This window comes from Peromyscus californicus, unplaced genomic scaffold (assembly GCF_007827085.1).
Source record: "Peromyscus californicus insignis strain IS unplaced genomic scaffold, ASM782708v3 Scaffold_3__1_contigs__length_106647218, whole genome shotgun sequence".
Lineage (NCBI taxonomy): Eukaryota > Metazoa > Chordata > Mammalia > Rodentia > Cricetidae > Peromyscus > Peromyscus californicus.
In genome coordinates, this window is record NW_026294551.1 from 35,199,235 (window position 1) to 35,226,411 (window position 27,177).

A 27,177-nucleotide genomic window follows, 5' to 3' on the forward strand; every position below is an offset into this window, starting at 1 on the left:
GCTTAGAGCTGCTGATTACTTAGTAAATACATCTATGTACTGTCTTTGTTGTTGGTTGGCTGAATTTTGAGACATGGCCTAGCACTATGTAGCCCACAGTAGCCTCAAACTCAAAGAGATCAGCCTGCTCACCTTCCAAGTGTTGGGATTAAAGGTGTGTACCACCATGCCCAGCTATACTACTTGTTTTTGAGACAAGATCTCAATATGTAGCTCACACAGACTTCAAACGCATGATCTCCCCGCCTTCACCTCCTGAGTTCTGGGATTACAGGAGTATGCCATCTCATGAAGCTTCTGGCATTTCTTTTTACAATGACACATCCTTCTAAAGGGTAGCATCATAGGCATGATCCTACATGATCCACAATTAACTTTATACTATTTTGAATTCTGTAATATTCTTTCCCTTTTACTGAGGTGGTTCGCAGACCGAAGTCCAACATCTTACCTCAAATGATGTAACTGGGACTAAGGGGACTGTGGTAGTCTAAATGAGAACTGATGTTTGGTCCCCACTTACTGGAGCTGTTTGGGAAGCATTAAGAGGTGTGGCCTTGTTGTAGGAGGTGTGTCACTGGGGGTGGGCTCTGAGGTTTCAAAAAGTGCACTCCATTCCCAGTCAGCTCTCTGTTCTCTGCCCTGTGCTGTGGACTAGATGTGAGCTCTCAGCTAGGGCTCTTGCAGCATGCCTACCTTGCCAGTTGCCATGCTCCTTACCATAAGGTCATGTACTCTTAATCTTCTGGAACATGAGCACCTAAATGAAATGCTTTCTTTTATAAGTTGCCTTGATCATGGTGTTCTGTCATGGCAATAGAAATATAACAAAGACAGAGGCCTATCGTGACCTCTCCAGAATCCAGGCCTGTGTACAGCAAAAGTCAACATACCTGTGCTGGGGATACAACTCCACAGTAGAGCAGCTGCATATCATGCCAGAGGTCCTGGGTTCACCCCCACCAACAGGAGAGGGGCAGAAAGCCAAAATTATTTTTGCCTCTACCTCAACCCCAAGCTCCTTGGTAGAAACAATAGAGACTGGAAAAGCAAAGGTCATTCATTCACCCAGCAACGTTCCCCAGTGGGATGGATCACTTTCTACACACTTCATATCATGCCACAGTCATTCAAATGAATTCTATATGGTGTTTACCATTTTTCAGTAAGGACAAGAACACTAAGAAGTATCTTTCCTACAATGCAAAAGAGCAAAGAAGAAGAAAAAATATTCTGAGGATAGGAGGGAGGAACTGAGGGCTGGTATCATATATAACTCAGAGACAAAGCACTTGCTTAGGATGCAAGAGGACCTAGATTCTTTAATTCTCACGAAGGTCCCAGACACTCTCCCTTGGCAGAGAGCTGTGCCAACTCTATTGATTTGCTTCCCGATGGCCTTGCCTCCCACAGGTTTAATGAGTACATTTGAAATGCTTTTAATGAATTGAGGAATGTTTTGAGGACAAATAGTATCTGCCAGTTAAAGAAAGAGTCCATTGGGGAACATAGCTGGATGAATGAATGACCTTTGCTTTTCCAGAGCGGGGGAGAAAATTACCAGATTTAGCCTGCTCTAGAGAGTGAATAAGGTAGTTTACAACTGTAATCCCAACACTGGGAAGCAGACGCAGGACTGCTGCAAGTCTGAGAGCCTACCTCAAACCTCACGCCCAAAAAAGAGAAGAGCTGAATGAGGTGGAGAGATGCGGTCATATGATTCTCTAGCTAGACCAGCAAACCTTGGCTAGGAGTGGCAACCTCTTACCTTCCCAAAGCCAAAGCTGTAGATGTTTTGGGCAGAAATGATTCCAGGTTTGAGCTGTCGGTTAGGAGAACTATTTGGGCTCCTAGAAACATTTAAAAGAAAAAAAGTAAGAATTTATCATTCATATCCAAAGGAACAACACTAAACCAAGGTTTCAAAACTGTGTAATTGTTATCATAATTAGCTTCAGCCATCCACCTGACACAAACCTGTAAACAAGAACCATTAACTAAAGAACTCTCCAAATCAGACTGGCCTGTGACCAGGTCTGTGGGTCATCTCTTAATTGCTAATTGCTGCAGGAAGGCCCAGCCCACTGTGGGCGGTGGGTAGTGCCATTCCTAGGCAAGTGGCCTACACTGTATAAGAAGGGAAGCTGAACCAGCAAGCCAGCGGGAACAAGTGAGTAAAAAACTGCTCCTCCTAGAGTTCCGTCATGATTTCCCTCAATGATGGACTGTGACCCGAAAGTGTGATGATACTGTTTGTGCTCTAACAAATAAAGCTTGCCTGGAGATCAGGGTGCGAAACTAGACACTAGAGGCTAGGCAGTGGTAGCACACACCTTTAATCCCAGTACTTGGGACGAAGAAGCAGGAAGTGACATGGCTGGGCGGAGAGAGGAAGTGATAAGGCAGGACAGAGAGAAGAGCTCAGCCCTTTTCAGTCTGAGGATTCCTAGAGTTAAGAAATCTAGTGGCTGGCTGCTCTGCTTCTCTGATCTTTTGGCTTTCACCCTGATATCTAACTCCAGGTTTTTATTATTAAGACCAATTAGAACTCAAGCTACAAGGAAGTGTAAACCAGATAAATCTTTCCTCACCAAACTGCTTTTGACATTTATCACAGAAATCATGTGATATTGTGACATTTATCACAGAAACAGAAAACACACTAAGGCAGCTGATACTATTTGGCCTTTTTCCCCCCTTTGTGACAAGGTCTTTTTATGTAGCCCAGGCTGGTATGAGATCTTCTACCCCCTCCTAAAGTCCTGGTACTGAGGAACACAGGGTCTCTTTTAGAAGTATTAGTTTGGTAGATAAAAGAACTTAAATTCAGAAGAAAACTCAAGGGCAATTTATTGAAGTTTGAAAAAACAAAACAAAACAAAAAACAGGACAGGCAAGTTGGAGAACTCTGTAATTTCATTGGAGGAGAGAGATAAAAGGAAAAAAGAAAATAATGCTTTCTCTGTTTCAGAAAGGATATTGTGGGTCATGGATTATGCGGAGGAAGCTGACATAGATATATATTATGTTCAATATGGTGCCTGAGAAGCATGTGGCTGCAAATAGCCCTTTTTGTTCCCTTTCTCCTTGCCTAGGGTTGGAAGCCAGAACGGGCTAACAGTGAGACTCTGACTTAAAAAAAAGAAAAAGAAAAAAGAAAAGAAAAAGGGATGAGAAAGTTTTTTCTTTTCAAGACAGGGTTTCACTGTGTAGCCCTGGCTGTCCTGGAACTCTGTTCTGCAGACCAGGCTGGCCTCAAACTCAGAGATCTGCCTGCCGCTGTCTCCTGAGTGCTGGGATTAAAAGTATGTGCCACTATACCCTGATGAGTCCTATCTTTTTAAAAAAAATTATTTACTGTTTTTTTTTTGTGTGTGTGGGTGTTTTGCCAGCATATATGTCTGTGCAGCATGTACATGCTGAATACAGATCCCCTGGAACTGGAGTTACAGGCAGGTGTGAGCTGCCATGTGGATGCTGAGAATTAAATCAGGGTTCTCAGAAGAGCAACCAGTGCTCTTAACCACTGAGCCATCTTTCTAGCCACCAAACAATTTTTTTTTTCTTTCTGAGACAGGGTTTCTCTTTGTAGCCTGACTGTCCTGGAACTCACTCTGTAGATTAGACTGGCCTTGAACTCACACAGATCACCTGCCTCTGCCTTCCAAGTGCTGAGACTAAAGGTGTGTGCCACCATGCCCGTCCTGTGTCGTATTTTTATTATTATTATTTATTATTTTAATTAAATAAATATGTTGCAACATGGCTTTATTTGTGTGCCATTACATGCTGCTCCCTGGATGGCAGGCCGGTGTCTCTTCTCAGCCTTCCTCTTCCCAGAATTCTCTTTGCCTGTTTATCCCACCTATACTTCCTGCCTGGCTACTGGCCAATCAGCATTTTATTTATCAACTAATCAGAGCAACACATTCACAGCATACAGAACATCCCACAGCACCTCCCCTTTTCTGTCTAATCAAAAAGGAGGGGTTTAACTTTAACATAGTAAAATTACATATACCAGACAGTTATCAAGCAAGAATTACAGTTACAATATCTAGTCTATTTGTATTTGGCAAAATTAAAGAGAATATTCTATTTATCCTATATCTGTGAGTCTATGGTTTCATATCTAACTTATCTTTTATCATAACCAAGGAAAATTATAACTATCTAGTCTTCAACTACATCAAAGACCTCAGAAGGAATATAATATTACCTAAGTAAACAGGAAGTACATTGTAAGCAACTTTCAAAAATCTAGAATGACAGAGACAGCTGGCTGCCTGGACAGTCATCTGAAGTTCTTCTGCAAAGTTGGGGCATCCATTCTTCAGCCCACAGGCCTAGGGTCTCTCAGTTGCTTTTCTCTGTGTCCTGTAGAATGTCTGGTAGTTTCTTCTGCAAAGCAGGAACCTGAAGGACCATCTCGTCTTGCAAAGTTCAGTGGTCACCTTCTTGCATGTCCAGTCGATACAACATTTTGTCAAGCAGTCCAGGCAAGAACAGTTTCTTGCCCAAATGGCTATTTTTGCCAAGAAGATAAACTCCATATGGAGTGTCTTCGATACCCATCTTTCTCTTTGAAGTAAATCAGTGCTGCCAGGAGCAGATATGTCTCACTGTCCAGAAAGTCTGTTTTAAAAACACTTTAAATGCCATATTCTGTAGGTCTTTGAAGTGTCTGAATACCTAACTGAAATATATCTATGTATACCTAGAAAACTTAACTAACATGACTATAAGCTTGATTTATCATGGATGACTAATTATTGATCTGTATTTCTCAACTATACACTACAATTTCAAATGAGTTGCACAAACAAAATACTTTCTATTTTTATTTTTTATTAAGAGATTTTCTATTTATTCTACTTGTCAACCACAGATTTCCCTGTCCTCCCTCCTCCCACCCCCAGCCCTAACAAAATACTTTAAACAAGAGTAGAAATATACATACAGTATAACAAAATTAAATTTAAATTTGTATCAATAAAATAAAATCCATAGCAATGTAAAACATTTCAAACAAGTTGTTGGTCTTTAAAAGTAGATTCAGTAACCTACCCTTTCGTCCTATCATATCTGTATCCTATATTTCTATATCATATTCTCCTTTCTTCTTTTAGAAAGAGATTGACTATGACCAATAACAATTTGTAACCAACAACCTAAACAAAGACAAACATCCATAATCTATTTTTGGGGAATGTGGGCGTAGTTTTCTAGGCTAGTTGCTGCTGATAGAGGGCACTGGCTATCTTATGGGGATCCTGAAACAATTAAGAATTATGGTCAAGTCCTGACTGAAACAGTCTGTGAGGCTGCACTGTCTGAGCCAGTTGCCTTGAAACCATTCTGGATGTTGTATCATCTGGGCCATGGTGTCATTGGAGACCTTTCAGGGGGTCTTAGCTGGTCAAACCATATTAGCTGGAAGCAATCCAGAGGTTCCCATCTTCTGTGGAAACAAAAGCAGAACCTCTTTTCCAAAGCAACGTATCCTTAGATACAGATTTTGAAATCAAGACATCTTTGAAATATACATATTGATTTAACTCAGCAGCTTTTACAATCAAATGTCTCCCTGCAGTTAAAAATCTCAAAGACAATATAATCCAGATTCTCTCTGTAATATCCATCTTTACATGGCATACTTTTTATATTATCTTTACTGTCTCTTTAAAGACTTTATTTTTAAAAATTATTTCTTTATATAACTGTCTGATTTCTTTTCCTCTCCCTTCCAAGCCTATGTCCATTTTTACACACATTGTAAACTGCTTAGGGTTTACCCCATCTGAATCTGCTTTATTGTGAATCTGTTGCTTTAGACTGCAGCATTACTAGGACTGAAATGGCAGCCTGGGCTGCTGGCTCCACCCACCTCAGCTTTCCAACATGGCAGAACTATGTTTACCACCAACTCTGGGAACCAGGTCACTGCTGACTCTGGGAAGCAGTGGGTCTGTGCCTCCATCCAGCAGCATGTAGCCCAGAAACTTTTTTTTTTGTATTAGCAAAAGCTAAATCTGCCACACAGTGCACTGTATGTCTTGGAGTTGCCACTATGCACCAAGGTGGAAATCTACCATGCTGCACTCAAGCCTACATGCTGCTGCAAGCCTGCCATACTGTAGCTCACGGCTTGCCTGAGAGACACAACTAGAAAGCTGTTTTTAGCTCCGTTTTAAAATCTTTTTTTTTTTTAAGTTTTCTCAGGTTTTAGGTTAAAACTCTTGCCCCACGTGTTGGCGCCATTTGTAACTGAAAGTTTTCCTGTGTCCCACCAGGTCTGCAACCACTCAGACCCAAGTAAACACACAGAGGCTTATATTAATTGAAATTGCTTAGCCATTAGCTCAGACCTACCACTGACTAGCTCCTACATTTAAACTCAAACCATTTCCGTTAATCTATATGTTGCCATATTTTCCATGGCTTTACCTGTGTGCCAGTACATGCTGCTCCCTGGATGGCAGGCTGGCATCTCTTCTCAGCCTTCTTCTTCCCAGAATCTTTTTTTAAAAAATATTTATTTATTATGTATATAGTATTCTGCCTGCATGTGTCCTTGCAGACCAGAAGAGGGCACTAGATCTCATTACGGGTGGTTGTAAGACACCATGTGGCTGCTGGGAATTGAATTCAGGACCTCTGGAAGAGCAGTCAGTGCTCTTAACTGCTGAGCCATCTTTCCAGCCCCCTCCCCCCCAGAATCTTTTTTTATTATTAAAGAGGGCTGCTATCCTAAAGACCTTGGGGACATGCATGCTAATGCATGCCTATAATTCCAACACCTAAGAGGCTAAAGTAAGAGACCCCTGGATGGTTTGAGGCTAGCCTAGGCTACACAGAAAGATCCAAGTCAGCCTAGGCTACAGAATTTGCAATCCCAACACTTAGGAGGTAGACAGAAGGATCAGAGTTTAAAGTCATCCTTAGCCATATATTGCTGTGGGATGTTCTGTATTCTGTGAATGTGTTGCTCTGACTGGTTGATAAATAAAAAGCTGATTGGCCAGTAGCCAGGCAGGAAGTATAGGTGGGATAAATAGACAAGGAGAATTCTGGGAAGAGTAAGGCAAAGTCAGCAGACACCAGTCCGCCGTCCAGGGAGCAGCATGTAATGGCACACAGATAAAGCCACGGAAAACGTGGCAACATACAGATTAATAGAAATGGGCTGAGTTTAAATGTAAGAGCTAGTCAGTGGTAGGCCTGAGCTAATGGCTGAATAGTTTTAATTAATATAAGCTTCTGAGTGATTATTTTATAAGTGGCTGTGGTATCCATAGGGCTGGGCAGGACTGGAGAAAACTTCAGCTACAAATGGCGTCAAAACGTGGGACCTAAAACCTGAGAAAGCTTAAAAATAAAAAAAAATTTTAAAAAGACTCTAAAACAGAGCTAAAAACAGCTTCCTAGTTGTGTCTCTCAGGCCATCCACAGCCTGTGGGCATGAACTACCCTATGGTGGGTTTGTGGCATGTGGGCTTGATCTACAGCATGGCTGCAGATACCCGCCACAGTACACAGTGGCGTCTCCAAGCCACACGGAGTGCTTCGTGACAGATTTAGCTTTTGCTAGTTAAAAAAAAAAAAAAGTTTCTAGGCTACACACTGCTTTAATGGAGGCATAGACCCATTGCTTCCAAGAGTTGATGGTACACATGGCCCAGAGCTGGAGGTGAATTACCTCTGCCATGTTGGGAAGCTGAATTGGGCGGAGTCAGCAGCCAAGGCTTCTGCTTCAGTACTAGCCACTGCAATTTAAAGCAATAGTTACACAATAAGGCAGATTCAGATGGAACAAGACTTTAAATGATTTACAATGTGTGTAAAAATGTACGTAGGCTTGGAAGAGAGAGAAAAAGGAATATATGCAGTTACATAAAGAAATAGATAGTTTTAAAAAATAAAGTCCGCTGGGCAGCAGTGGCGCATGCCTTTAATCTTAGCACTTGGGAGGCAGAGCCAGGTGAATCTCTATGCGTTCAAGGCCAATCTACAGAGCAAAACCCAGGACAGGCACCAAAACTACACAGAGAAACCCTGTCTCAAAAAACCTAGATAGATAGATAGATAGATAGATAGATAGATAGATAAAAAATAATGTCTTTAAAGAGACAGTAAAAGGGGCTGGAGAGATGGCTCAGCAGTTAAGAGCACTGGCTGCTTTTCCAGAGGTCCTGAGTTCAATTCCCAGCAAACACATGGCGCCTTACAACCATCCATAATGAGGTCTGGTGTCCTCTTCTGGCCTGCAAGCATGCATGTAAGGCAGAACACTGTATAAATAATAAATAAATAAATCTTAAAAAAAAGAGAAAGTAAAGGTAATATAAAAAATTAGCCATGTAAAAATGGATATTACACAGAGAATCTGGATTGTGTTGTCTTTGGGATTTTTAACTGTAGAAAGACATTTGATTATAAAGGCTTCTCAGTTAAACCAATATGTATATTTTAAAGGTATCTTGACTTCAAAATTTGGATCTAAGGATATATTGCTTTGGAAAGGAGGCTCTGCTTTTGTTTCCACAGGAAGCAAGAGGCTATGGATTTGTTCCAGATTAAGATACATCAGGTATGACCAGACAAGACCCCCTGAAAGGTCTCCGATGACACCATGGCCCAGATCATCCAATATCCAAATCAACTTCAAGGCAACTGGCTCAGAGAATAGAGCCTCATAGAATACTCCAGTCAGGACTTGACCATAATCCTAGAATTTTCTTTGTGTCCCCATAAGATACCAGTGCCCTCTATCGGCAGGAAGTAGCCCAGAAAGCTATGCCCACATTCCCAAAACATGGATTATGGATGTTTGTCTTTGTTTAGATTGTTGGTTGCAAATTGTTATTAGTCATAGTCAATCTCTTTTTAAAAGAAGAAAGGAGAATATGATATAGAAATATAGGATATAGATATGATAGGATAAAAGGGTGGATTGTTGAACCTACTTTTAAAGAGCAACTTGCTTAAAATGTTTTACGTTGGTATAAATTTTATTTTATTGATACAAATTTAAATTTAATTTTGTTATACTGTATGTATATTTCTACTCTTGTTTAAAGTATTATGTTTGCACAGCTCATTTGAAATTGTAATGTATTATTAAGGAATACAGATTAATAATGTCTTCTATGATAGTCAAACTTATAGTCATGTTAAGTTTTCTAGGTATACATAGATATAATTCAATTAGGTAGGTAATCTTCAAATACTTCAAAGACCTACAGAATATGGCATTTAAAGTGTTTTTAAAACAGACTTTCTGGACAGTGAGACATATCTGCTCCTGGCAGCACTGATTTACTTCAAAGAGAAAGATGGGTATCAAAGACACTCCATATGGAGTTTATCTTCTTGGCAAAAATAGCCATTTGGGCAAGAAACTGTTCTTGCCTGGACTGCTTGACAAAATGTTGTATCGACTGGACATGCAAGAAGGTGACCACTGAACTTTGCAAGACGAGATGGTCCTTCAGGTTCCTGCTTTGCAGAAGAAACTACCAGACATTCTACAGGACACAGAGAAAAGCAACTGAGAGACCCTAGGCCTGTGGGCTGAAGAATGGATGCCCCAACTTTGCAGAAGAACTTCAGATGACTGTCCAGGCAGCCAGCTGTCTCTGTCATTCTAGATTTTTGAAAGTTGCTTACAATGTACTTCCTGTTTACTTAGGTAATATTATATTCCTTCTGAGGTCTTTGATGTAGTTGAAGACTAGATAGTTATAATTTTCCTTGGTTATGATAAAAGATAAGTTAGATATGAAACCATAGACTCACAGATATAGGATAAATAGAATATTCTCTTTAATTTTGCCAAATACAAATAGACTAGATATTGTAACTGTAATTCTTGCTTGATAACTGTCTGGTATATGTAATTTTACTATGTTAAAGTTAAACCCCTCCTTTTTGATTAGACAGAAAAGGGGAGGTGCTGTGGGATGTTCTGTATGCTGTGAATGTGTTGCTCTGATTAGTTGATAAATAAAATGCTGATTGGCCAGTAGCCAGGCAGGAAGTATAGGTGGGATAAACAGGCAAAGAGAATTCTGGGAAGTAAAAACAGAACTGAGGACTAGACGCAAGCCCACCATCTAGGGAGCAGCATGTAATGGCATACAGGTAAAGTCATGGAAAATGTGGCAACATATATTAACAGAAATGGGCTGAGTTTAAGTGTAAGAGCTAGTCCATAGTAAGCCTGAGCTAATGGCTGAGCAGTTTTAATTAATATAAGCCTCTGTGTGTGCTTACTTGGGTCCAAGCAGCTGCAGGACTGGTGGGTGAGAGAGATTTGTCCTGACCTCGGGCCAGGTGGGACACAGGAAAACTTCCCCTACAATATATTGAGTTTGAGGCCAGCCAGGGCTACGTGAGACCCTGTCACACAAAGGAGGAGAAAAGACTTTAGGCAACTGACAGTGGTAGCACACAGCTGTAATTCCACCATTTGAGAGGCTGAGGCAAGAGGACCTCAAGTTTGAAGCCATTCTAGGCTAGTGAGTTTAAGGCTAGACTGGGCAAGGTTATACTTGTCTGTAACCCCAGCCCTTGGGAGGTGGAGACAGGATACAGAGTTCAAGGCAAACTGGTGGCCACCTGAGTTATGGGGGAGGAGATGACAAAGGATGGTGGTTATAAACAGGCAATGATGGTGTATAGCAGCAACAAGTGGCACTAACGTGGATGGCTCTGTTTTCTTCCGACCAACAGCCACAAGGGGCCACGGCAATTTTCTCTGTATTCCAACTTTAGTATATGTATGGCCAAATGAACACAATTAATTGACTTTTTGTTATGGAAATGAAGATGGTGTAATAGACACCCTCTGAGGAAGGATCTATGATTCTCACCTCCTGGTATTTACACTCTCACAGGTCATTTCAGGAGGCTCTGTTAGCTCAGTAGGATATTGCAGAAATAATGGAGTTAGTTGCTTGGGCAGAGGAGGGATGGCTCGGTGGGTAAAGGTGATCACCACTGAGCTTGATGACCAGAGTTTGATCTCCAAGTTCCACATGAAGGAGAGAGAACTGACTCCCACAAGTTGTCCTTTGATCTCCACTCATGCATGATGGCATGTGCACAAATGGGTACTTGCACACACACATGCACACGCGCGCGCGCACACACACACACACACACACACACACACGCACACACACACACACACACACACACACAAACAATAAGATATAATAACAATAGGGAATCATCTCCAAAGTAAGATCTACCCTAACTTTTGCCCTGATCTCTCTTGGATCAGTGGTTCTGGGGGAACTTTGAGGACATTCAAGCAGCCATTAGGGATCCAACCCCAGCAACAATGTGCCAGTCATGTTAGTGTGCCATTTTAGAACTGAACCCCCATTCAGTCAAGCCTTCAGATGATGGCACCCCCAACCCCTTCTCTGATTCCTGACTCACAGAAATTGTGTGAGATCAGAAATACTTAGCGTTTCAAGTTGTTAAATTTGAGAGGTGATTCATCATGCATCAATAGATACAAACAATGGTCAGAGTTGGAAAGAATTATAAAGCATATCTTCTACAACTTTTTCATTTTAGAGATGAGAAAAATACAGCCCAAGGAGAGAGACCTGCTGACCAACAAAAGGACAGGGGACATCTACAAGGACTAGACACAAATGCTGCTCATCCAGCCACTGCTCTTCCCACTACTACACTCAAACCACCTGCATAGCAGGGTTCCATCAATGTGGTGATATTTTATTTGTGCTTTGATAAATAAAGCTTGCTTGGAGATCAGGGGAGAAAGGCCAGCCATTTTTAATAAACAAAGTCAGGCAGCACACGCCCTTAATCTGAACACTTAGCCCGCAGGGTCTCTGTGTGTTCAAGGCCATACTAGGGAACAGAGCCAAGTGTGGTGACACATGCCTTTAATCCCAGTACCAACCATAGAGATGTGAAGTTCTGTACAGACAGACAGTGACAAGAAAGTGAGGTAGCTGGGCTAAGAGCCAATGAGAGAGCAGAACAGCAAGGCATATAAAGGCGTGGGTAGACAGGAAGTAACGTGCATTTGGAAGCTGCAGTTGGTGAGGTAACGGTGGCTGGTGGCTCTCCCTAGTTCCCTGATCTCTCTAAGGCTTTCACCCCTGTATCTGGCTCCATGTTTTTCATTTAATAAGACCGTTTAGAAATTTATCTACACATCAACTCAAGTTTTCTATTTCTTTAGTTTTTAAGAGCTTGACACTGTGCCATGCATGCAGGGGATGCTCAGCTGATGCTTCAGCAGTTTCAACTCAGACTGAATGAAAACTATTCTCCTGCCAGATGTGGTGGCACATACCTTTAATCTCAGCACTCAGAAGGGGGCAGGCTGATCTCTGAGTTCGAGGTTTGGTCTGAACAATGAATTCCAAGACAGTCAGGACTATGTAGAGAGACCATGACTCAAAAAAAGGGAGGGGGAGGAAGAGGAGGAAGATGTGACTGTTCTAATTCTGCTCTTGGAAATACTATAGGTCCTATCTAACTAGCAATTCAGCAGTGGCAGGCTTCCCCCTCCCTGCTTCAACCTGTTATGCTGTAAAGACCCAGGAGGCTCCCCCGAGGAGGGCTGAAGTGGTTCAAGACTGTGCTCACCCCTGGATGAGGCTACCAAACCAGGGTGGGCTGCAGATGAGACGCTGAGGGGAGTCTATCTTCTTCAGGAGGTCATAGGAGAAACCCTGGATGATGGCCTTCATATGTGAAGTGCAGCGCTGCATGAACTCCACCATCTGCAACACACAGCAGAGACACTCAGTGCTGACAGTATGAGGGGGTGGAGGCTTCAGCACGCCGATGAATGGTCTGATTTGCTGAGAGCTCTCAACAGGGAATCTCTGGAAAGGGAAAGACCTTGGTGATTTTCTAGAGACATGGAATGTTTTCATGGAGAGAACCTGTCAGCCATTCCCTCCAATTCTGTCCTTCAGTGGATGAGGAAGCTACACCAGGGTACACGGAAGTGCTGGCACTCTGCATGCTGTTTTGTTTTACATTTGTCATGTTATTTAGTTCTCATTAAAACGTATCACAGGATTAAGGAGGTGGCTTAGTTGGTGAAGTACCTGCCATGTAAGGATGAGGACCTGAGTTCAGAGTCTCAGAACCTACATGAGAAGTTGGGCAGGGTGGCACATGCCTGTGACTCCAGCACTGGGGGTAGAGGGCATCAGGGGAAGGAGACAGGTTCAATGAAAGATCCTGTCTCAAAAAATAAAGATGGAGGGGCTGAAGAAATGGCTCCGTGGTTAAAAGCACTTGCTTTTCACTCATCCAAAGGACCTGAGTTTGATTTCCAGCACCCACATGGCAGAACTAGCTTGTGAAAGTTGTCCTCCGACCTCCATACTCACACCAAGGCACATACACATCATAAATACACAATACCCGGTATCTTAAAGGGAAAGACATACTTTAAAAAACTAAAAAGATGGGGCTGGAGAAATGGCTCAGAGGTTAAGAGCACTGGATACTCTTCCCAGAGGACCCAGAGTCTAATTCCTAGCACCCACATGGCAGTTCACAACTGTTTATAACTCAAGTTCCAGAAGACCTGACACCCTCACACAGATACAAGTGCAGGCAAAAATATCAACTCAAATAAAAAACTGAAAAGGTAAAAGTTAAGATGTTGAGTGATTGAGCAAAGACACCTCATATCTGTCTCTAGCCTCCACCAGCACTTAACTTGTTTCCACTCAGGTCTCTCTGTCCACTGTTAATGCTAAGACCACTGTAAGTTTGTTCTGCTCCCAGGGATCCTGACTATTAGCCCATATTCTTCCACTGGGCATGGTTGGATAAGGAGGCCCACTCTTACCTGAGTGCTACGATCCTTCCCTGCTGCCAAAGCCCAGGCCTGGGGGTTTCGGCCCTTCTCATCATGGAGTCGCAGGTCACCCCCTGCATTCAGCAGTTTACTGAGGATCCACTGGTTGCCTGAAAAAGCTGCTGCATGGACAGGCGTGCTCCCATCAAAGCATCGGCTAGAAACAGAAAGAAATACAGTGAGTGTCCATGTTAACCTCCTTCCTTCCACGGAAGGGCTCAGTATTACAAGGTCTTCCAGTCATTAACAGTACATTTTAGGGATGAAGATTACAATATTGTTTGTGAGAACACTGATCTGTGGTAGCAAGAGCTTTACACATATTCTTTTTTAATCTTTTTTATTCAATCTTCATCTCAACCCTCTAAACAGAATCAAAAGGGCCTACCCAGGTAGGGATTTGAACCTGTGTTCTTTCCTTACTGCCCCCATGGTTTCACTGAAACATTTTCTTCATGATTGCAGTACTTTGGGGTCACGCTGGTTAAACACAGACCACTCCTCTCATGTGACAAGTGCTTTTTTATCCACACCAAATTCAGTAGGAGAGACCAACAAAAGTTTGGCATCACCAATCCAGCCAAGGATTTGTTCCTCAAAAATTCCACCAATGCTAGGAAACTAACTGAGGAGTGACGGTTGGCCTTTATTGTGTCCACAACAAGATGAGGGTGTAACGTATATAGCCATGACTTCTTTTTTAGTTTTGGCGTTGGTTTTTTGAGACAGGGTTTCTTTGTGTAGCCCTGGCTGTTCTGGATCTCGCTCTATAGACCATGCTGGTCCCAAATTCACAGAGATCCGCCTGCCTCTGCCTCCCAAGTGCTGGGATTAAAGGTGTGCACCACCACCGCCCCGTTTAGTCATGGTTTCTTAACAGGGTACACATCAGAATCACTTGGGAGAGCTCAATCCCTTTAATTGAAAAAGAAACAGCAATGAGAAAAGGAAATAAGAGAAAGTGATGAAGAGGAAGAAAAATGAAAATTTAACAGAAAGAAAAAAAAAACGCTTCCAACTTGTTTTCTTGCTCAGAGGCAATTAATTACAAGTTCCATATTCTAGATATTTTCTATGTATATACAGGTCTGAATAGAAACACGTCATTTGAGGCTGAAGAGCTGGCTCAGTGGTTAAGAGTGCACGCTGATCTTGCAGAGGACTTGGATTCAATTCCCAGCACACACATGGTGACTCACAACCATCCAGAACTCCAGTTTCAGTGAGGATTGACACCTCTTCTAACTGCCACACGTACCAGGCATGAAAGTGGCAGGTAAAATATTCATACACATAAAATAAATCAAAAAATGTTAAAGAATAGTTTATATTATATACATCATTCTACTAATGTGAGAGAACTTCCACATGAGAAAGCCACTGCACATTTCTTTTTAACATCTGTATAGTATTCCAGTATAATTTAGTCAATGAGGCACTGAGATATTTTCAAAATTTGAGTCTCAGGGGTAGGGCATGGGGACACATATCCATAACTCCAGTACTTGGAAGGTTGAGGCAGGAAAGTCATGAGTTCAAAGCAAGCCTGGTCTACAAAGTGAGGCCCTACCTCAAAACAAAACTACATACATACACACACGCAAGCGCACACACACACACACGCACACTCACATGCACACGCACGCATAGATTGGAGAGAGTTCAACAGCTGCTGCCCTTTCAAGTTCTTTGTCATTTTGGAACTGGGGCTCAGTGGTAGACAATTACCAAGACTCTACAAGGAACCGCAAAAACATTCAGGTCATTTTACATCTTTATGGATTTATAAACACATCTTTAAAAGATTTTTTTTCTTCTCCTTTTCCTCCTCCTCTTCCTTCTTCTCCTCTTTTTTGACACAAGGTTTCTCTATGTTGCCCTGGCTGTCCTGGAACTTACTATGTAGACCAGACTGGCCTTGAACTCAGAGATCCATCTGTCTCTGCCTCCCAAGTGCTGCGATTAAAGGCATGCACAATACCCAGCTTTCATTTTATTTTTAATTATATGTATACAAGCAAGTGTGTGCACACAAGAGAGCAACCACTCATACACCTCATCTACATAGCAAATTCCAGGCCATTCATGACTACATAGTGAAATTTTTTTTTTTCCCAGAGAGATCGTGTTGATCTATTGATGTTGCTTTGTAAGAACAAATTTACAGCTCAGGGAGGCATCCTGGGGGTGGGGGTCAGGTGGTTACAAAGCTACACAGAAGCTTTGATGTAGGTGGCAAGAAGGCGGCACTGCCAGAGGCTGGTTTGTTTATAGTGAAAGGCTGGGGGGGGGGGTGGCTGTGGCTGTGGGCAGGCTGGTCCACCTTTCCCTGCACCTGTCTCACAAGGACCCCCAGAGGCAATAGCTAGGAAGAGTAACAGCTGCTGGGATCTTCCCATCCTCTGGAAGCTGAAGAACTTGGAAACTAGATGTCAGTGCTGATGTGAATTCATCCTAGACTTGGCAGGCCACAGGTGCAATCTCTAGAAGTCCAGGAGCAGCTGAGGAAGCACCTTCTCCAGCTGATCCACATTCACAACATCTAGGTCCTCTCCCTGGGCCTGCCAAACCCCACAGACAGCAGCTTCTATTACGAAGATCCTCACTCAGGAGCTCTGCCATGAGCTGCAGTGCATCCCCACTGACTTTAGTCTTGCAATCCCTGAAGTGCAGATGCAGTAGTCTGCTCACCAGCTCCTTCCGGAAGCCACTGGTTTCCTCCATGGCCACAGTCTCTACATAGTGAAATTCTATCTTGAAGACGTTTAAATGATTTGATCTTTAAAGAACTAAGCTCTAAATCTGGACCAAACAGAGTTAAATGCAGGAGCCTGGAAAAAGTTGGACTTTTACCTAAGTACTGCAGGGGATCCCAGCAAAGCTAGTATCTGCAATCATCAGTTGAGCCCTTTTTACACAATATAATGGAGATAGAAAAATGCATGTGAGACTAGGAAAAATCTAGAAGGAAAGACAAGAAAATGTCCATTGTGTTCCTACCCCTGGATATAGAATTGGTACACTGAATGTCATTTTATTTTTTTTACAAGATTCCAAGTTTTCTCCTATGAAACAATACAAAACATTTAACATGAGAAGTTTTTGAGTGTATAACACAGGGCTTATTTAAGTAAGATGAGAAAAGATTTATGATTGTTCATATACTGAGATTCCTTTAAAAATCAGTTGGAATCACATAAATGCACACACACATGTTGTGGTTCAGATCAATGAGAACTGTAAAAGTACCTGCCTTTTTTTATTCCCTGTCAAGAATTACAGCTCAGGTGAGCATGTGTTAATACCTAGAAAGAAACAAGCATTTCCTAAAGAGACATTCATATGCTACCAAGTCATTACATTGCTGTTCTTCCATATTAAAATTTGTACCAAATATTAAACTGAGATTCTTTTAATTCACAACTATAAAAGTCAGGCAAGCCGGGCGGTGGTGGTGCACGCCTTTAATCCCAGCACTTGGGAGGCAGAGCCAGGCGGATCTCTGTGAGTTCGAGGCCAGCCTGGACTACCAAGTGAGTTCCAGGAAAGGCGCAAAGCTACACAAAGAAACCCTGTCTCAAAAAACAAAAAACAAAAAAACAAAAAAAAAAAGTCAGGCAAAAGTCATCCTTTCTGAAAAATTGATATCAAGTACATGTTTGTGGGTATTTTGAACTGTGTGAGCAAATGGAGTACATAACATAAATTATAACCCAGAGAATAGAAATAAACCAACAGTGATAGTAATTAGTAATGACTCATTATTCTCCCATATTTATTTTATAGGGTGAAGTATAATTGCTTAGAAAAATCAACTTTATTAGTTTAAACATTTCAAGATAGATATATAACTATTTTATTGATAAAAATTAACAAAGGTTCTTATTTTTTAATATTTTTGCCAAATAGGGGCTAGAAATAAAAAAATGCAGTCAGGCCAGGTGGTGGTGGCAGTGGCACATGCCTTTAGCCCCAGTACTTGGGAGGCAGAGGCAGGCAGATCTCAGTGAGTTCGAGGCCAGCCTGGTCTATAAAGTAAGTTCTAGGACAGCCAGGACTATTACACAGAGAAACCCTGTCTGGAAAAACCAAAAAGAAAAAAAGAAAAAGAAATGCAGTCAGGCATGGTATGGCATGCTTATAATCCCAGAACTCCAGCAGCAGAACAGGTTTCTGTGAGTTCAAGGCTAGCTTGGTCTACACATGGCAAGCTCCAGGAAAGCACAGAATACATAGTGAGACCCTGCCTCAAAAAACAAACAGCTGGGCAGTAGTGGCACCCACCTTTAATCCCAGAGCTAAGGAGGCAGGTGGATCTCTTGAGTTCAAGGCCAGGCTGGTCTCTGTGGTTACACAGAGAAACCCCTGGCTCAAACAAACAAAAGAAAGAAAAGGGGGAAAAAAGAATTGTATTTCTGCAGAAGTTTTAAAAAAGCTGGCAACAGTAGTGCCATCTTACAAAGCTTTAATGACCCTGACAATGAACTGGATGTGGAAGCACATGTCTTTAACCCCAGCACTGGGAGGCAGAGGCTGGCAGATCTATGTGACATGGCTCATTCCAGGACAGTGAAACCCTGCCTCCAAAAGAAAAAAGAAAAAAAAGAAACCCTGAAAATGTGAAAATTACAATATTGTAATGTGTGAAGCATTTTCATAAAATATTTAATTAAAATTTAATTACAACTTAATGAAACCTGATAAAATTAAGAAATTGCATGTAATTTTTTGGAAAAACAAAAGAGTGGTAACAAATGCCTATAATCACAAAACTCAGGAAGTGGATGCAGGAAGATTAGGAACTCAAGGCCAGCCTCAGCTGTATCAGACCCTGTCTGTAGACAGAGAGATGGCTGACAGGCAGGTAAAAGTGCTTGCTACAAGCCTGACCGCCTGAGTTTGACACCACACTTCCAGTCCAACATGCTAGAAGAAGAGAACCGACTCTCTTAAGGTGTCCTCTAACCTACACACACATACACTTCCACACTCGGAAACAAAGTGTAAAAAAGTTTTGTTTTTTTTTAAAGCTAGCACACTCCTAGAGCTTGCACAGTGGTTGGCATCTGTAATTCCAGCACTCTGAAGGCTGAGGGGAGGATCATGGGCAGCCTGGGCTAAATAGTGAGTTTCACACAGCATGGGAAGCAGAGTAAGACTCTGACTCAAGAAAAATGATGTTTAATGCATAATCTTTGTTTTCTAGAAATTAATATTATTATACTTACTGGTTTGGATCTGATCCATAATCCACCAGAACATCAACTAATTTCATATGGCCCAATAATGCTGCAACAAAAAGCGCTGACTGGCCCAGGCTGTTAACTGCATCAACACAAATTCCTGTAAAGCAAATACAGAATAAATATAAATATCAAGAATCATCCTGCAATGGGACTGCTGAAACTTACATTGAAGGAAAATTTTGTTTCTTGTGTTTTTTTATTTTTGGGAAAATTATTTAATGTATCTATGTGTGGGTGGGTGCATGAGAAAGCCAGAAGAGGACATCCCATTCCCAAAAGCTAGGAACCAAACTCTCAACTCTTAAATAATTAGGCATCTATGTAGCCTCGTGTTTTTTGACTTTTGAAACAGGGCCTTGTGGAGTCCTTAACCTCCCAATCCACCTGCTTTCACCTGTTGTAGAATATTATTTTAACTAGGCAACGATGTGTTACATTTGTTTCACCTTGCCTGTGTAAGGCACCTGATTGGTCTAATAAAGAGCTGAAGCCAATAGCTGGGCAGGAGAAAGGATAGATGGGGTTATTGGGCAGAGAGAATAAATAGGAGAAATCTAGACTTCAAAGGAAGAAGAAAGAGAGAAAGAGGAGGAAAGAACGAGGGAGACACAGATAACAAGAAAGTAAGAAAAGGTTAAAAAAAAGCTCCAAGAAAAAAAATTAAAAATTAAATAAATAAATAAATAAATAGAAACAGGTTATTTTAAAAGAGCTAGCTAAATAAGACTCCATGTCTTTATTTGGGAGCTGGTTGGTGGCCCAAAAAAAGAAAAGGCCTGGTACATCCACCTCCCAAGTGCTGGAATTACAGGCCTGTGTCAGCACACTGCATAGGGAGAAATCTTGAATTTTCCTGTTATTTACTTAACTTGCTTATTTAAAATAAAAGCTCAAATGGGGCTTGAGAGATGGCTCAGTGGTTAACAGCACTGGATGCTTTTCCAGAGGGTTGGGATTTGGTTCCCAGAACCCTTAGGGTGACTCACAGCCTTTTTAAACTCCAGTTGCAGGGGATCCAACAACCTCTTCTGGCCTCCTCAGGCACTATACGCACATGGTATACAGACATACATGCAAACAAGACTCCTATACAGGTAAAATAAGCATTAAAAAAAAAAAGACGTCTGTGTCCAGGCTGGCCTGGAATTTAAGATTATCCTGCCTCAACCTACAAAGTAATTGACATTAGTGTTTGGGTGGGAGCTGCACCTCAACCCTGGCACCCCTATACCCAAAAAGTCTGTAATGTTCTGGTGGAAGATCCACCTCAACTCCCCTCCCCTATCTCTTTTCCTAAATCCGCCCCTTCAAAGCCCGCCAAACACAGCTCCTCCCCGAGAGAGGCTCAAGACCACTCCTATAGGGTATACAAGCTGCATCCCAGAAAATAGACACGTGGTTTTCCGGTCTCTCTTCCCAGTCTCCTCTCTGAGGGGCTGGGGAATCATCCAGGAAAGCTTTACCTATTAAACCTAGGCTTTTCCAATTTAGTCTGATTCGGTTTAATTTGGATTGCTGTGTTGGTGGAGAGGCCTTCAGGGTGCAAAGACTTATCAATTAGGAGCTACAGTGCACCATAAACTGGAAAGGGGAACTTTTCAGAGGCAGGAGGATCTCTACAAGTTCGAGACTAGCCAGGTATACGTATTGAGTTCCAGGCTAGCCAAGGGGTTCACAGCAAGACCCTGCCTTTAAATAAACAAAACCAAACCTTTCATTGCTTTGGGGCTGGGCAGATGATTCAGAAATTAAGGATCCATACTGCTCTTGCAGAGGACCCAAGTTCTATCCCTAGCACCACACGACAGCTCACAACAATCTAGTTTCCAGTTCCAGGGAATCTTAACACCCTCTTTTGGCATGCCCCAGCACTAGGCACCCCGTGGTTCACATACATACAGGTAGGTAAACATTCATTCACATAAAAGAAAAAAAAATCGGCCTTTTAAGCTTTTAGATTTTTAGCAGCAGCTCAGCTGAAATCCATTCTGGATGAGGACTCAGAGGCTTTCAGTTTGAGGAGACAGGATTGGCTGAGAAGCTGGCAAGGTGAGGTTAGCTGTGGCTTGTTCAGTCTCTCTGATCTTTCAGAATTCATCCCAATACCCGGCTCCGGGTTTGTTTTTATTTATAAGACCTTTTCAGATTCGTGTTACAGTGAACTCAGGGCAAGATGCCACCCAGTTAATTTTCCAACTTGTAAAAAGGAACTAAAGAAAAGCTTAAAGCCGGATGTAGTGATGCATGCCTTTAATCCCAGCACTGGGGAAGCAGAGGCTGGTGATCTCTAAGTTTGAAGTCAGTCTGTTATACGGAGCCAGTGCAAGAATAGCCAGTCTTAGTCAGTGAAGGACTGAAAGCTGGTGAGGATGTAACTGAAAGAGGGGTCCACGTTCCAGCCATAGTAAGCAGCAGAACTTGACAGCTTCAGCCATATGGTTCTGACTTTAGAGTTAAGGATAGAAGAAAGAGGCTATGGAATTTGCCTCTGAGCCTAAAGAAATCCACTGAAGCCAGACATGTGTCAGGGATGTCCCTGCATGAAGGAATAGTAGAGGCCATTCTTGAAGCTGTAAAGTTGAAGCATGGATTGCCTTGGAGACCCCAAGATGTTGGAGATGCCAGAGCTGTGGGATACCTACTGAGGAAAGCTGCTAATAGGAAGTGGAAACAGCCCAAAAGAAAGAAGTGTGGTTCAGTCAACAAAGCTGAACACAGTTGGAGATCTGAAGAATGTTTTGACCTCATTCATGAAGAAGCTAAGTTTGGAGTTTGTCCAGCTTGTTTTTGGTCTTGCTTTGGTCCTGTATTTCCTCACTATGCTCCTTCCCTATGTTTTGGAATGGTAATGTATATTATGTGACATCATATGTTGGAAGTATGTGATCTGCTTTTTTATTTTGATTTTACAGAGATTATAATTAAAAGATTGAATAAATCTCAGAAGAGACTTTGAACTTTAAAACATTGTTGAGACTCTATAGACTATGGGACTTTTGAAGTTAGACTGAATACAATTTTGCATTATGATATATCTACAAGCCAGTGAGTAGAATGTGGTGGTTTGAAAAAAAAATGGCCCCCAAAGAGAGTGGTACAAAGGGAGGTGTAGCCTTGTTGAAATAGGAAGTGTGTCACTATGAGGGGTGGGCTCTGAGGTCTATTTTGCTTCAGCTTTGCTCAGTGTGACATTCAGTACACTTCCTGTTACCTTCTGATCAAGATGCAGTCAGCACCATGTCTGCCTGCATGCCGCCATGCTCCCCACCATGATAACAACGAACTGAACCTCTGAATCCGTGAGTGAGCCACCTGATTAAAAGTTTTCCTTATAAGAGTTGCTGTGGTCACAGTGTCTCTTCACAGCAATAGAAGCCCTAACTAAGACACTCCTCTTATATGGGTAATAATATTGTTGTATTAGAGCTCATTCTACAATTTCATTAACTCCTTTTAGGTCATTACTCTCAGTAAAGCCATGCTGGGGATTTGGATTTCGTTATACAATAGATTTGGAGAAGGAAAAAACTTGTCAGGTGCCAAAATGTTTGGCTCCTTGACTTAAAATTCAGTCTGTAAGAGGGTGGCTATATGAGCTCCTTTAATTTGACCTTGAGAGAACTAATATTAGTCTCTGCATATCTGACCACTCTGTGATAGTGTTTCTTCAATTTCTAATTCCAAAGCTTGATGAATTACTGTATTTCCCTCAGGAAATTCCATCCCCCATTAAAGTGTAAAAAAATATGAAGAATGAAAAAATCTTCTGACTGTAAGATGGCACCAGCTATCAAACCTGACCAGTTGAATTTCATCACCCTTACCCACATGACAGGACAGAACCAACGCCTGCCAGCAGTCAGGCTGTCCTCCGACTGCCATGCTCCGGCTGTGGCAAGAAAGTCCTCCAAAGATAAATACTCAGAATAATTTTTTGATCTTTTTTTTTGGGGGGGGGGGTTCATTTTTGTTTTATTTCACTCTGGTGGAATTGGCACTCACTAGGTGCACCAAGGCTAGCCTTGAACTCAGACTCACTTGCCTCTGCCCCAGCACTGGGATTACAGGTGTATGAAGTTGTTTTATTTTGAAGATTTATCAACCTACTTAATTTAATATGCGCGTACTGAGACCGGAACCAGGAACAATTAGTCCAGGATGGCTCTCCAAGTCTACCTTCAAACTTTCTGGTTAATCAGCGATCTGTGGCTTCCTCAAGATTTCCCAGTGTTCTTTACTTTCAGCATGCTACAGAAATACAAGCCTAGGTAAACTGGGCATTACTAGTAGAAACTAGAAAATACTAATGCTAACTCATCCTTATACTTGGAAAACGACCTAAAATCTTATATAAGGGTCTACTAAATAACTCAGATTAAATTTATTTAGTGACAAAAGACAGAAGTTGATTCTGAAAAAAATAAAGACAAGCAGAAAAATAAAAGAACTAGTCAGGACATAGAAGTAAAAACAAGTAGTTACTGGAAACAGAGCTAAACCTGTATCCAGCTCTATCTAGAAGTCCACCTGCCTCTGCTGGAGTTAAGTCAGTTCGGGCAAAAGCAAGGGATTAAACATAAGGGGATAAAGACGGTCCCGAACAAGACTACCTAGACCTTCTGATTTTAGGAACCGCGCTCCTCACACCGAGGTCCACTCAGACTGCGTTCCCTCCCTCTCACTCTCCCGAAGGAAGAGAAGAACGATCATCAATGGCAGGAGGCAGCTGCAAAGAAGCAGCACCTAGAGCCGGCTTCACGCTCAGGAGGGAACACTACGTCTCGTCCTCGTGGTCTCGGGTGCTCTACACAGTCAGAGAAACTTCTCTAGTAACGAACTATAGAAATGATCCCTGAAAGTATAGTCTTAACCTCGCTCCGCCGCGCTCCACACGCTCTACCCAGCGCGCTCACATCTTACTGACGGTGAGCTCGGCCAGCCCCAGCCGCCCGCCGCTCTGGCGCGGCCATTACACACAGCTTTGGCACAGACGCTGCCGTGTTCTCCGAGGAACACCTCCGCTACCAAGTCCACGGGGCATCCGAGCCGCTACACTTTTCCAACTCAAGGGAAAAACAAACAAACAAAAAAACCCACAAACCCACTGTCACCTAATTAGCATACGATCGCTAAACAGCCAATCGACAGACGGTTCTCTGCCGCCCCGCCCCACTTCCGCTTGCGTCGGGTCGCGAGTCCCTGACGGCCACCCACGGCCCTGCCGCCCGCCGTGGCGCTGGCTTCCGCCCTGCGGCGCCGGCCTCCCCGAGCCGCCTGCCTTCAGCCCCCATCTGCCCCGAGAAGAGGCGCCGCGGACGGAGCCGGCCGCACGGTGGCCCAAGCCAGAGGCCTTTCGTGAGGAAAACACCGAGAAAGTACGGAGGGAAAATGGCAATTCAAAGATTGCCCTCTGCGGTGACGGTGGCGCACGCCTTAATCCCAGCCCTCGGGAGGTAGAGCCAGGCGGATCTCTGAGTTCGAGGCCAGTCTAGTCTACAGAGCAAGATCCAGGACAGGCACCAAAACTACACAGAGAAACCCTGTCTCGAAAAAACAAAAACAACAAAAACAAAACAAAACAACAACAACAAAAGAAATCCTGTCTCAAAAAAGAAACAAAGTGAACAGTTGTCCTGAAGAACAACATCCAAGGCTGACCTCTGGCTTCCATACACACACATATGCAGGAATACACACACAAGAGGTAGGGGTGGAGGAGAAAGAGAGGAGAATAATGAATGAGAGAATAGATTTCAGGAGATTCCAGAAAACTAAACATGGAATCTGGGACTGGTGAGAAAGCTCGGTGGAAACAGGCACCTGCTGAGAAGCCTGACCACCAAAGTTTAATCCCTAGAAACCACATGGTAAAAGGGAAGAACTAACTCCTGCAAACTGTCCTTTGCTCTCCACGTGTACATGCACACACATGTATGCCCAGTAAACAATGCAAACATATATAAATAAACATGGAAGCTACTGGGGGATATGGTGTGTGAAAATTATGTGCCATGAGAACATGCTCCTGCTGGGTGGTAGTGGTGCTCACGTTTAATCCTATCATTTGGGAGGCCAGCCTGGTCTACTACAGAGTGAGTTCCAGGACAGCGAAGAATATACAGAGAAATCCTGTGTAAAAAGAAAAAGAAAAAAGAGACTTCAGTCTGGGGTACTTATGGAGACCCCAAATCAAACAAAACAGAACAGAACAACAGTGAGCATAACTGAGATGTTCAGCAAGTAAATGTGTCTGCCGCCACCCCTGCAGACTGGAGCTCGATGCCCAGGAGTGACATGGAGGATGAAGAGACCTGACTCCTACACGAGCCTACATATACTCTGACCTACATACACGTACTGTAGCACGTGCATACTCAGAGACAGGCACGCACAAATAAATAAATGTATTAAATTTAAACTGAAAACCAGGGTTTGGAGAGCATCCTCTTCCAGAGGACCCGGATTCTACTATCAGCACCTACATGGTGGCTCACAACCATCTATAACTCTAGGTTCAGGGGATCCGACACCCTCTTCTGGCCACCATGGGCACTCCATGTATGTAGTGCACAGACATACATGCTAACAAAACACTCATACACATAAAAATAAAGGTTAAAAAATTTAAAATATGCCCGCAATGGTGGAGAATGCCTTTAATTCCAGCACTTGGGAAGAAGAGGTAGGTGGATCTCTGTGAGTTCAAGACCAGCTTGGTCTAGAGTGATTTCCAGAACAGCCAAGACTGTTACACACAGAAATCTTTTCTCAAAAAAAAAAAAAATTAAAAATAAGATTTTATTTAGAATCTCTGATTGTAAAAGTAACCTGGTCCCTGAAAGCTAAGGAAAGCACAGGCTCTGCCTCTGCTAACTAAGAATCTAACTGAATGTGGTGACTGGTAAATCGTAGCAGTTACTCAGAATAACTAGCCTAAGAATTTGACTTTCTTTTTCCTTTTTTAAACTAAATTGATTGATTGAGATATAGTCTTGCTATGTAGCCTTAGCTGTACTCAAATCGGAGGCAATCTTCCTATCTCTGCCTCCTGAGTGCTAGGATTATACCCAGCCAAGAATTTCATTTTCAGACATTAGTAGGATAGAAATAGGTCACTGTAACTGTGGCAGAGCGAATGAGTGACTGGGTTTTGGGAGATTTGTTTGTGTTGACACTCCGAGATCGCCAATGGAGTGGACCATAGAGTTTTCTGGTGGACTCAGAGGAACATAGAGGGACACAGAGATAATAAGGAGGGTCTTAAAGGATGAATGGTCTTTTTGATTGGAGAAAGTGGAGAAGAGGGTCAGGTGATCACTTCTCCATTCCTCCGTGGATCGATCAGGTTTATTCCCCAATATTTGACTCCCAAGCATTATTTATTAATAAAACAATAAAAAGAAGCCGCAATATCTGGTGTCCGCCACTTCCCAACTGACAGAGGGTCACCAGCTTGTCCCACCAGGGCCTTTTCCCATAGAGATCTCCCTGCAATAGCTGCACACTCTAGCCCCTAAATGTGCAGTCACAGCTGCCTGCCAACTCTGCAGCCGCCTGAGTCAGCCGCTCATCCCCAGCTGTCATTCAGGCAGCCTGGTGCCCTCCCACACTGTGTCTAGCCGAAGGGACTGTGAAGGCAATATGAAGGCCTAGACTTGACTCTGCAGACTCCATCTTAGGGAAGGGCCACCATCTTAGACCACCTGGTGACCAGGGGCTGTACTCTGAGCCATCTCTCCAGCCCCCCTATTCAGGATTTCAATGGGCAACTGCTTTGAGTTTTGAAAAAACTGACTCTATAATTACACATTTATTAGAAGTCATGGCCATCATGGGTATACCTGTACAAATTAAGACTAATAATGTTCCAGCATATGTCTCTAGTAAAATGAAACAGTTTTTTGCATATTATAATATAAAGCATATTATAAGTATACCACACAATCCTACAGGCAGTTATAGAAAGATCTAATCATACTTTAAAAAATACGCTTAATAAACAGAAAGGAGTAATAAAGATCCCCAGAAATAGATTACACATTGCTCTATTAACTTTAATTT

At 42.5% G+C, this 27,177-nt stretch overlaps 1 protein-coding gene, 1 non-coding gene and 1 pseudogene across 2 annotated transcripts in view; all 3 read right to left on the reverse strand.

Moving 5' to 3' along the window:
- Positions 1-27,177, reverse strand: part of Tex14 (testis expressed 14, intercellular bridge forming factor) — a 111,325-nt gene that overhangs the window by 63,450 nt on the left and 20,698 nt on the right. The window contains exons 2-5 of the mRNA XM_052758470.1: positions 19,099-19,213; positions 13,862-14,027; positions 12,637-12,773; positions 1,769-1,850 (exon numbers count right to left, since the gene is read on the reverse strand). Coding sequence (XP_052614430.1) covers positions 1,769-1,850; positions 12,637-12,773; positions 13,862-14,027; positions 19,099-19,213 — 500 coding nt within the window. The remainder of the gene's footprint in view (positions 1-1,768; positions 1,851-12,636; positions 12,774-13,861; positions 14,028-19,098; positions 19,214-27,177) is intronic.
- On the reverse strand, positions 15,990-16,600 carry LOC128122753 (centromere protein X-like; annotated as a pseudogene).
- LOC128123609 (small nucleolar RNA U3) lies at positions 23,769-23,984 on the reverse strand. Its single transcript, XR_008222770.1, has one exon. It is a non-coding gene; the product is annotated as a small nucleolar RNA U3 (small nucleolar RNA).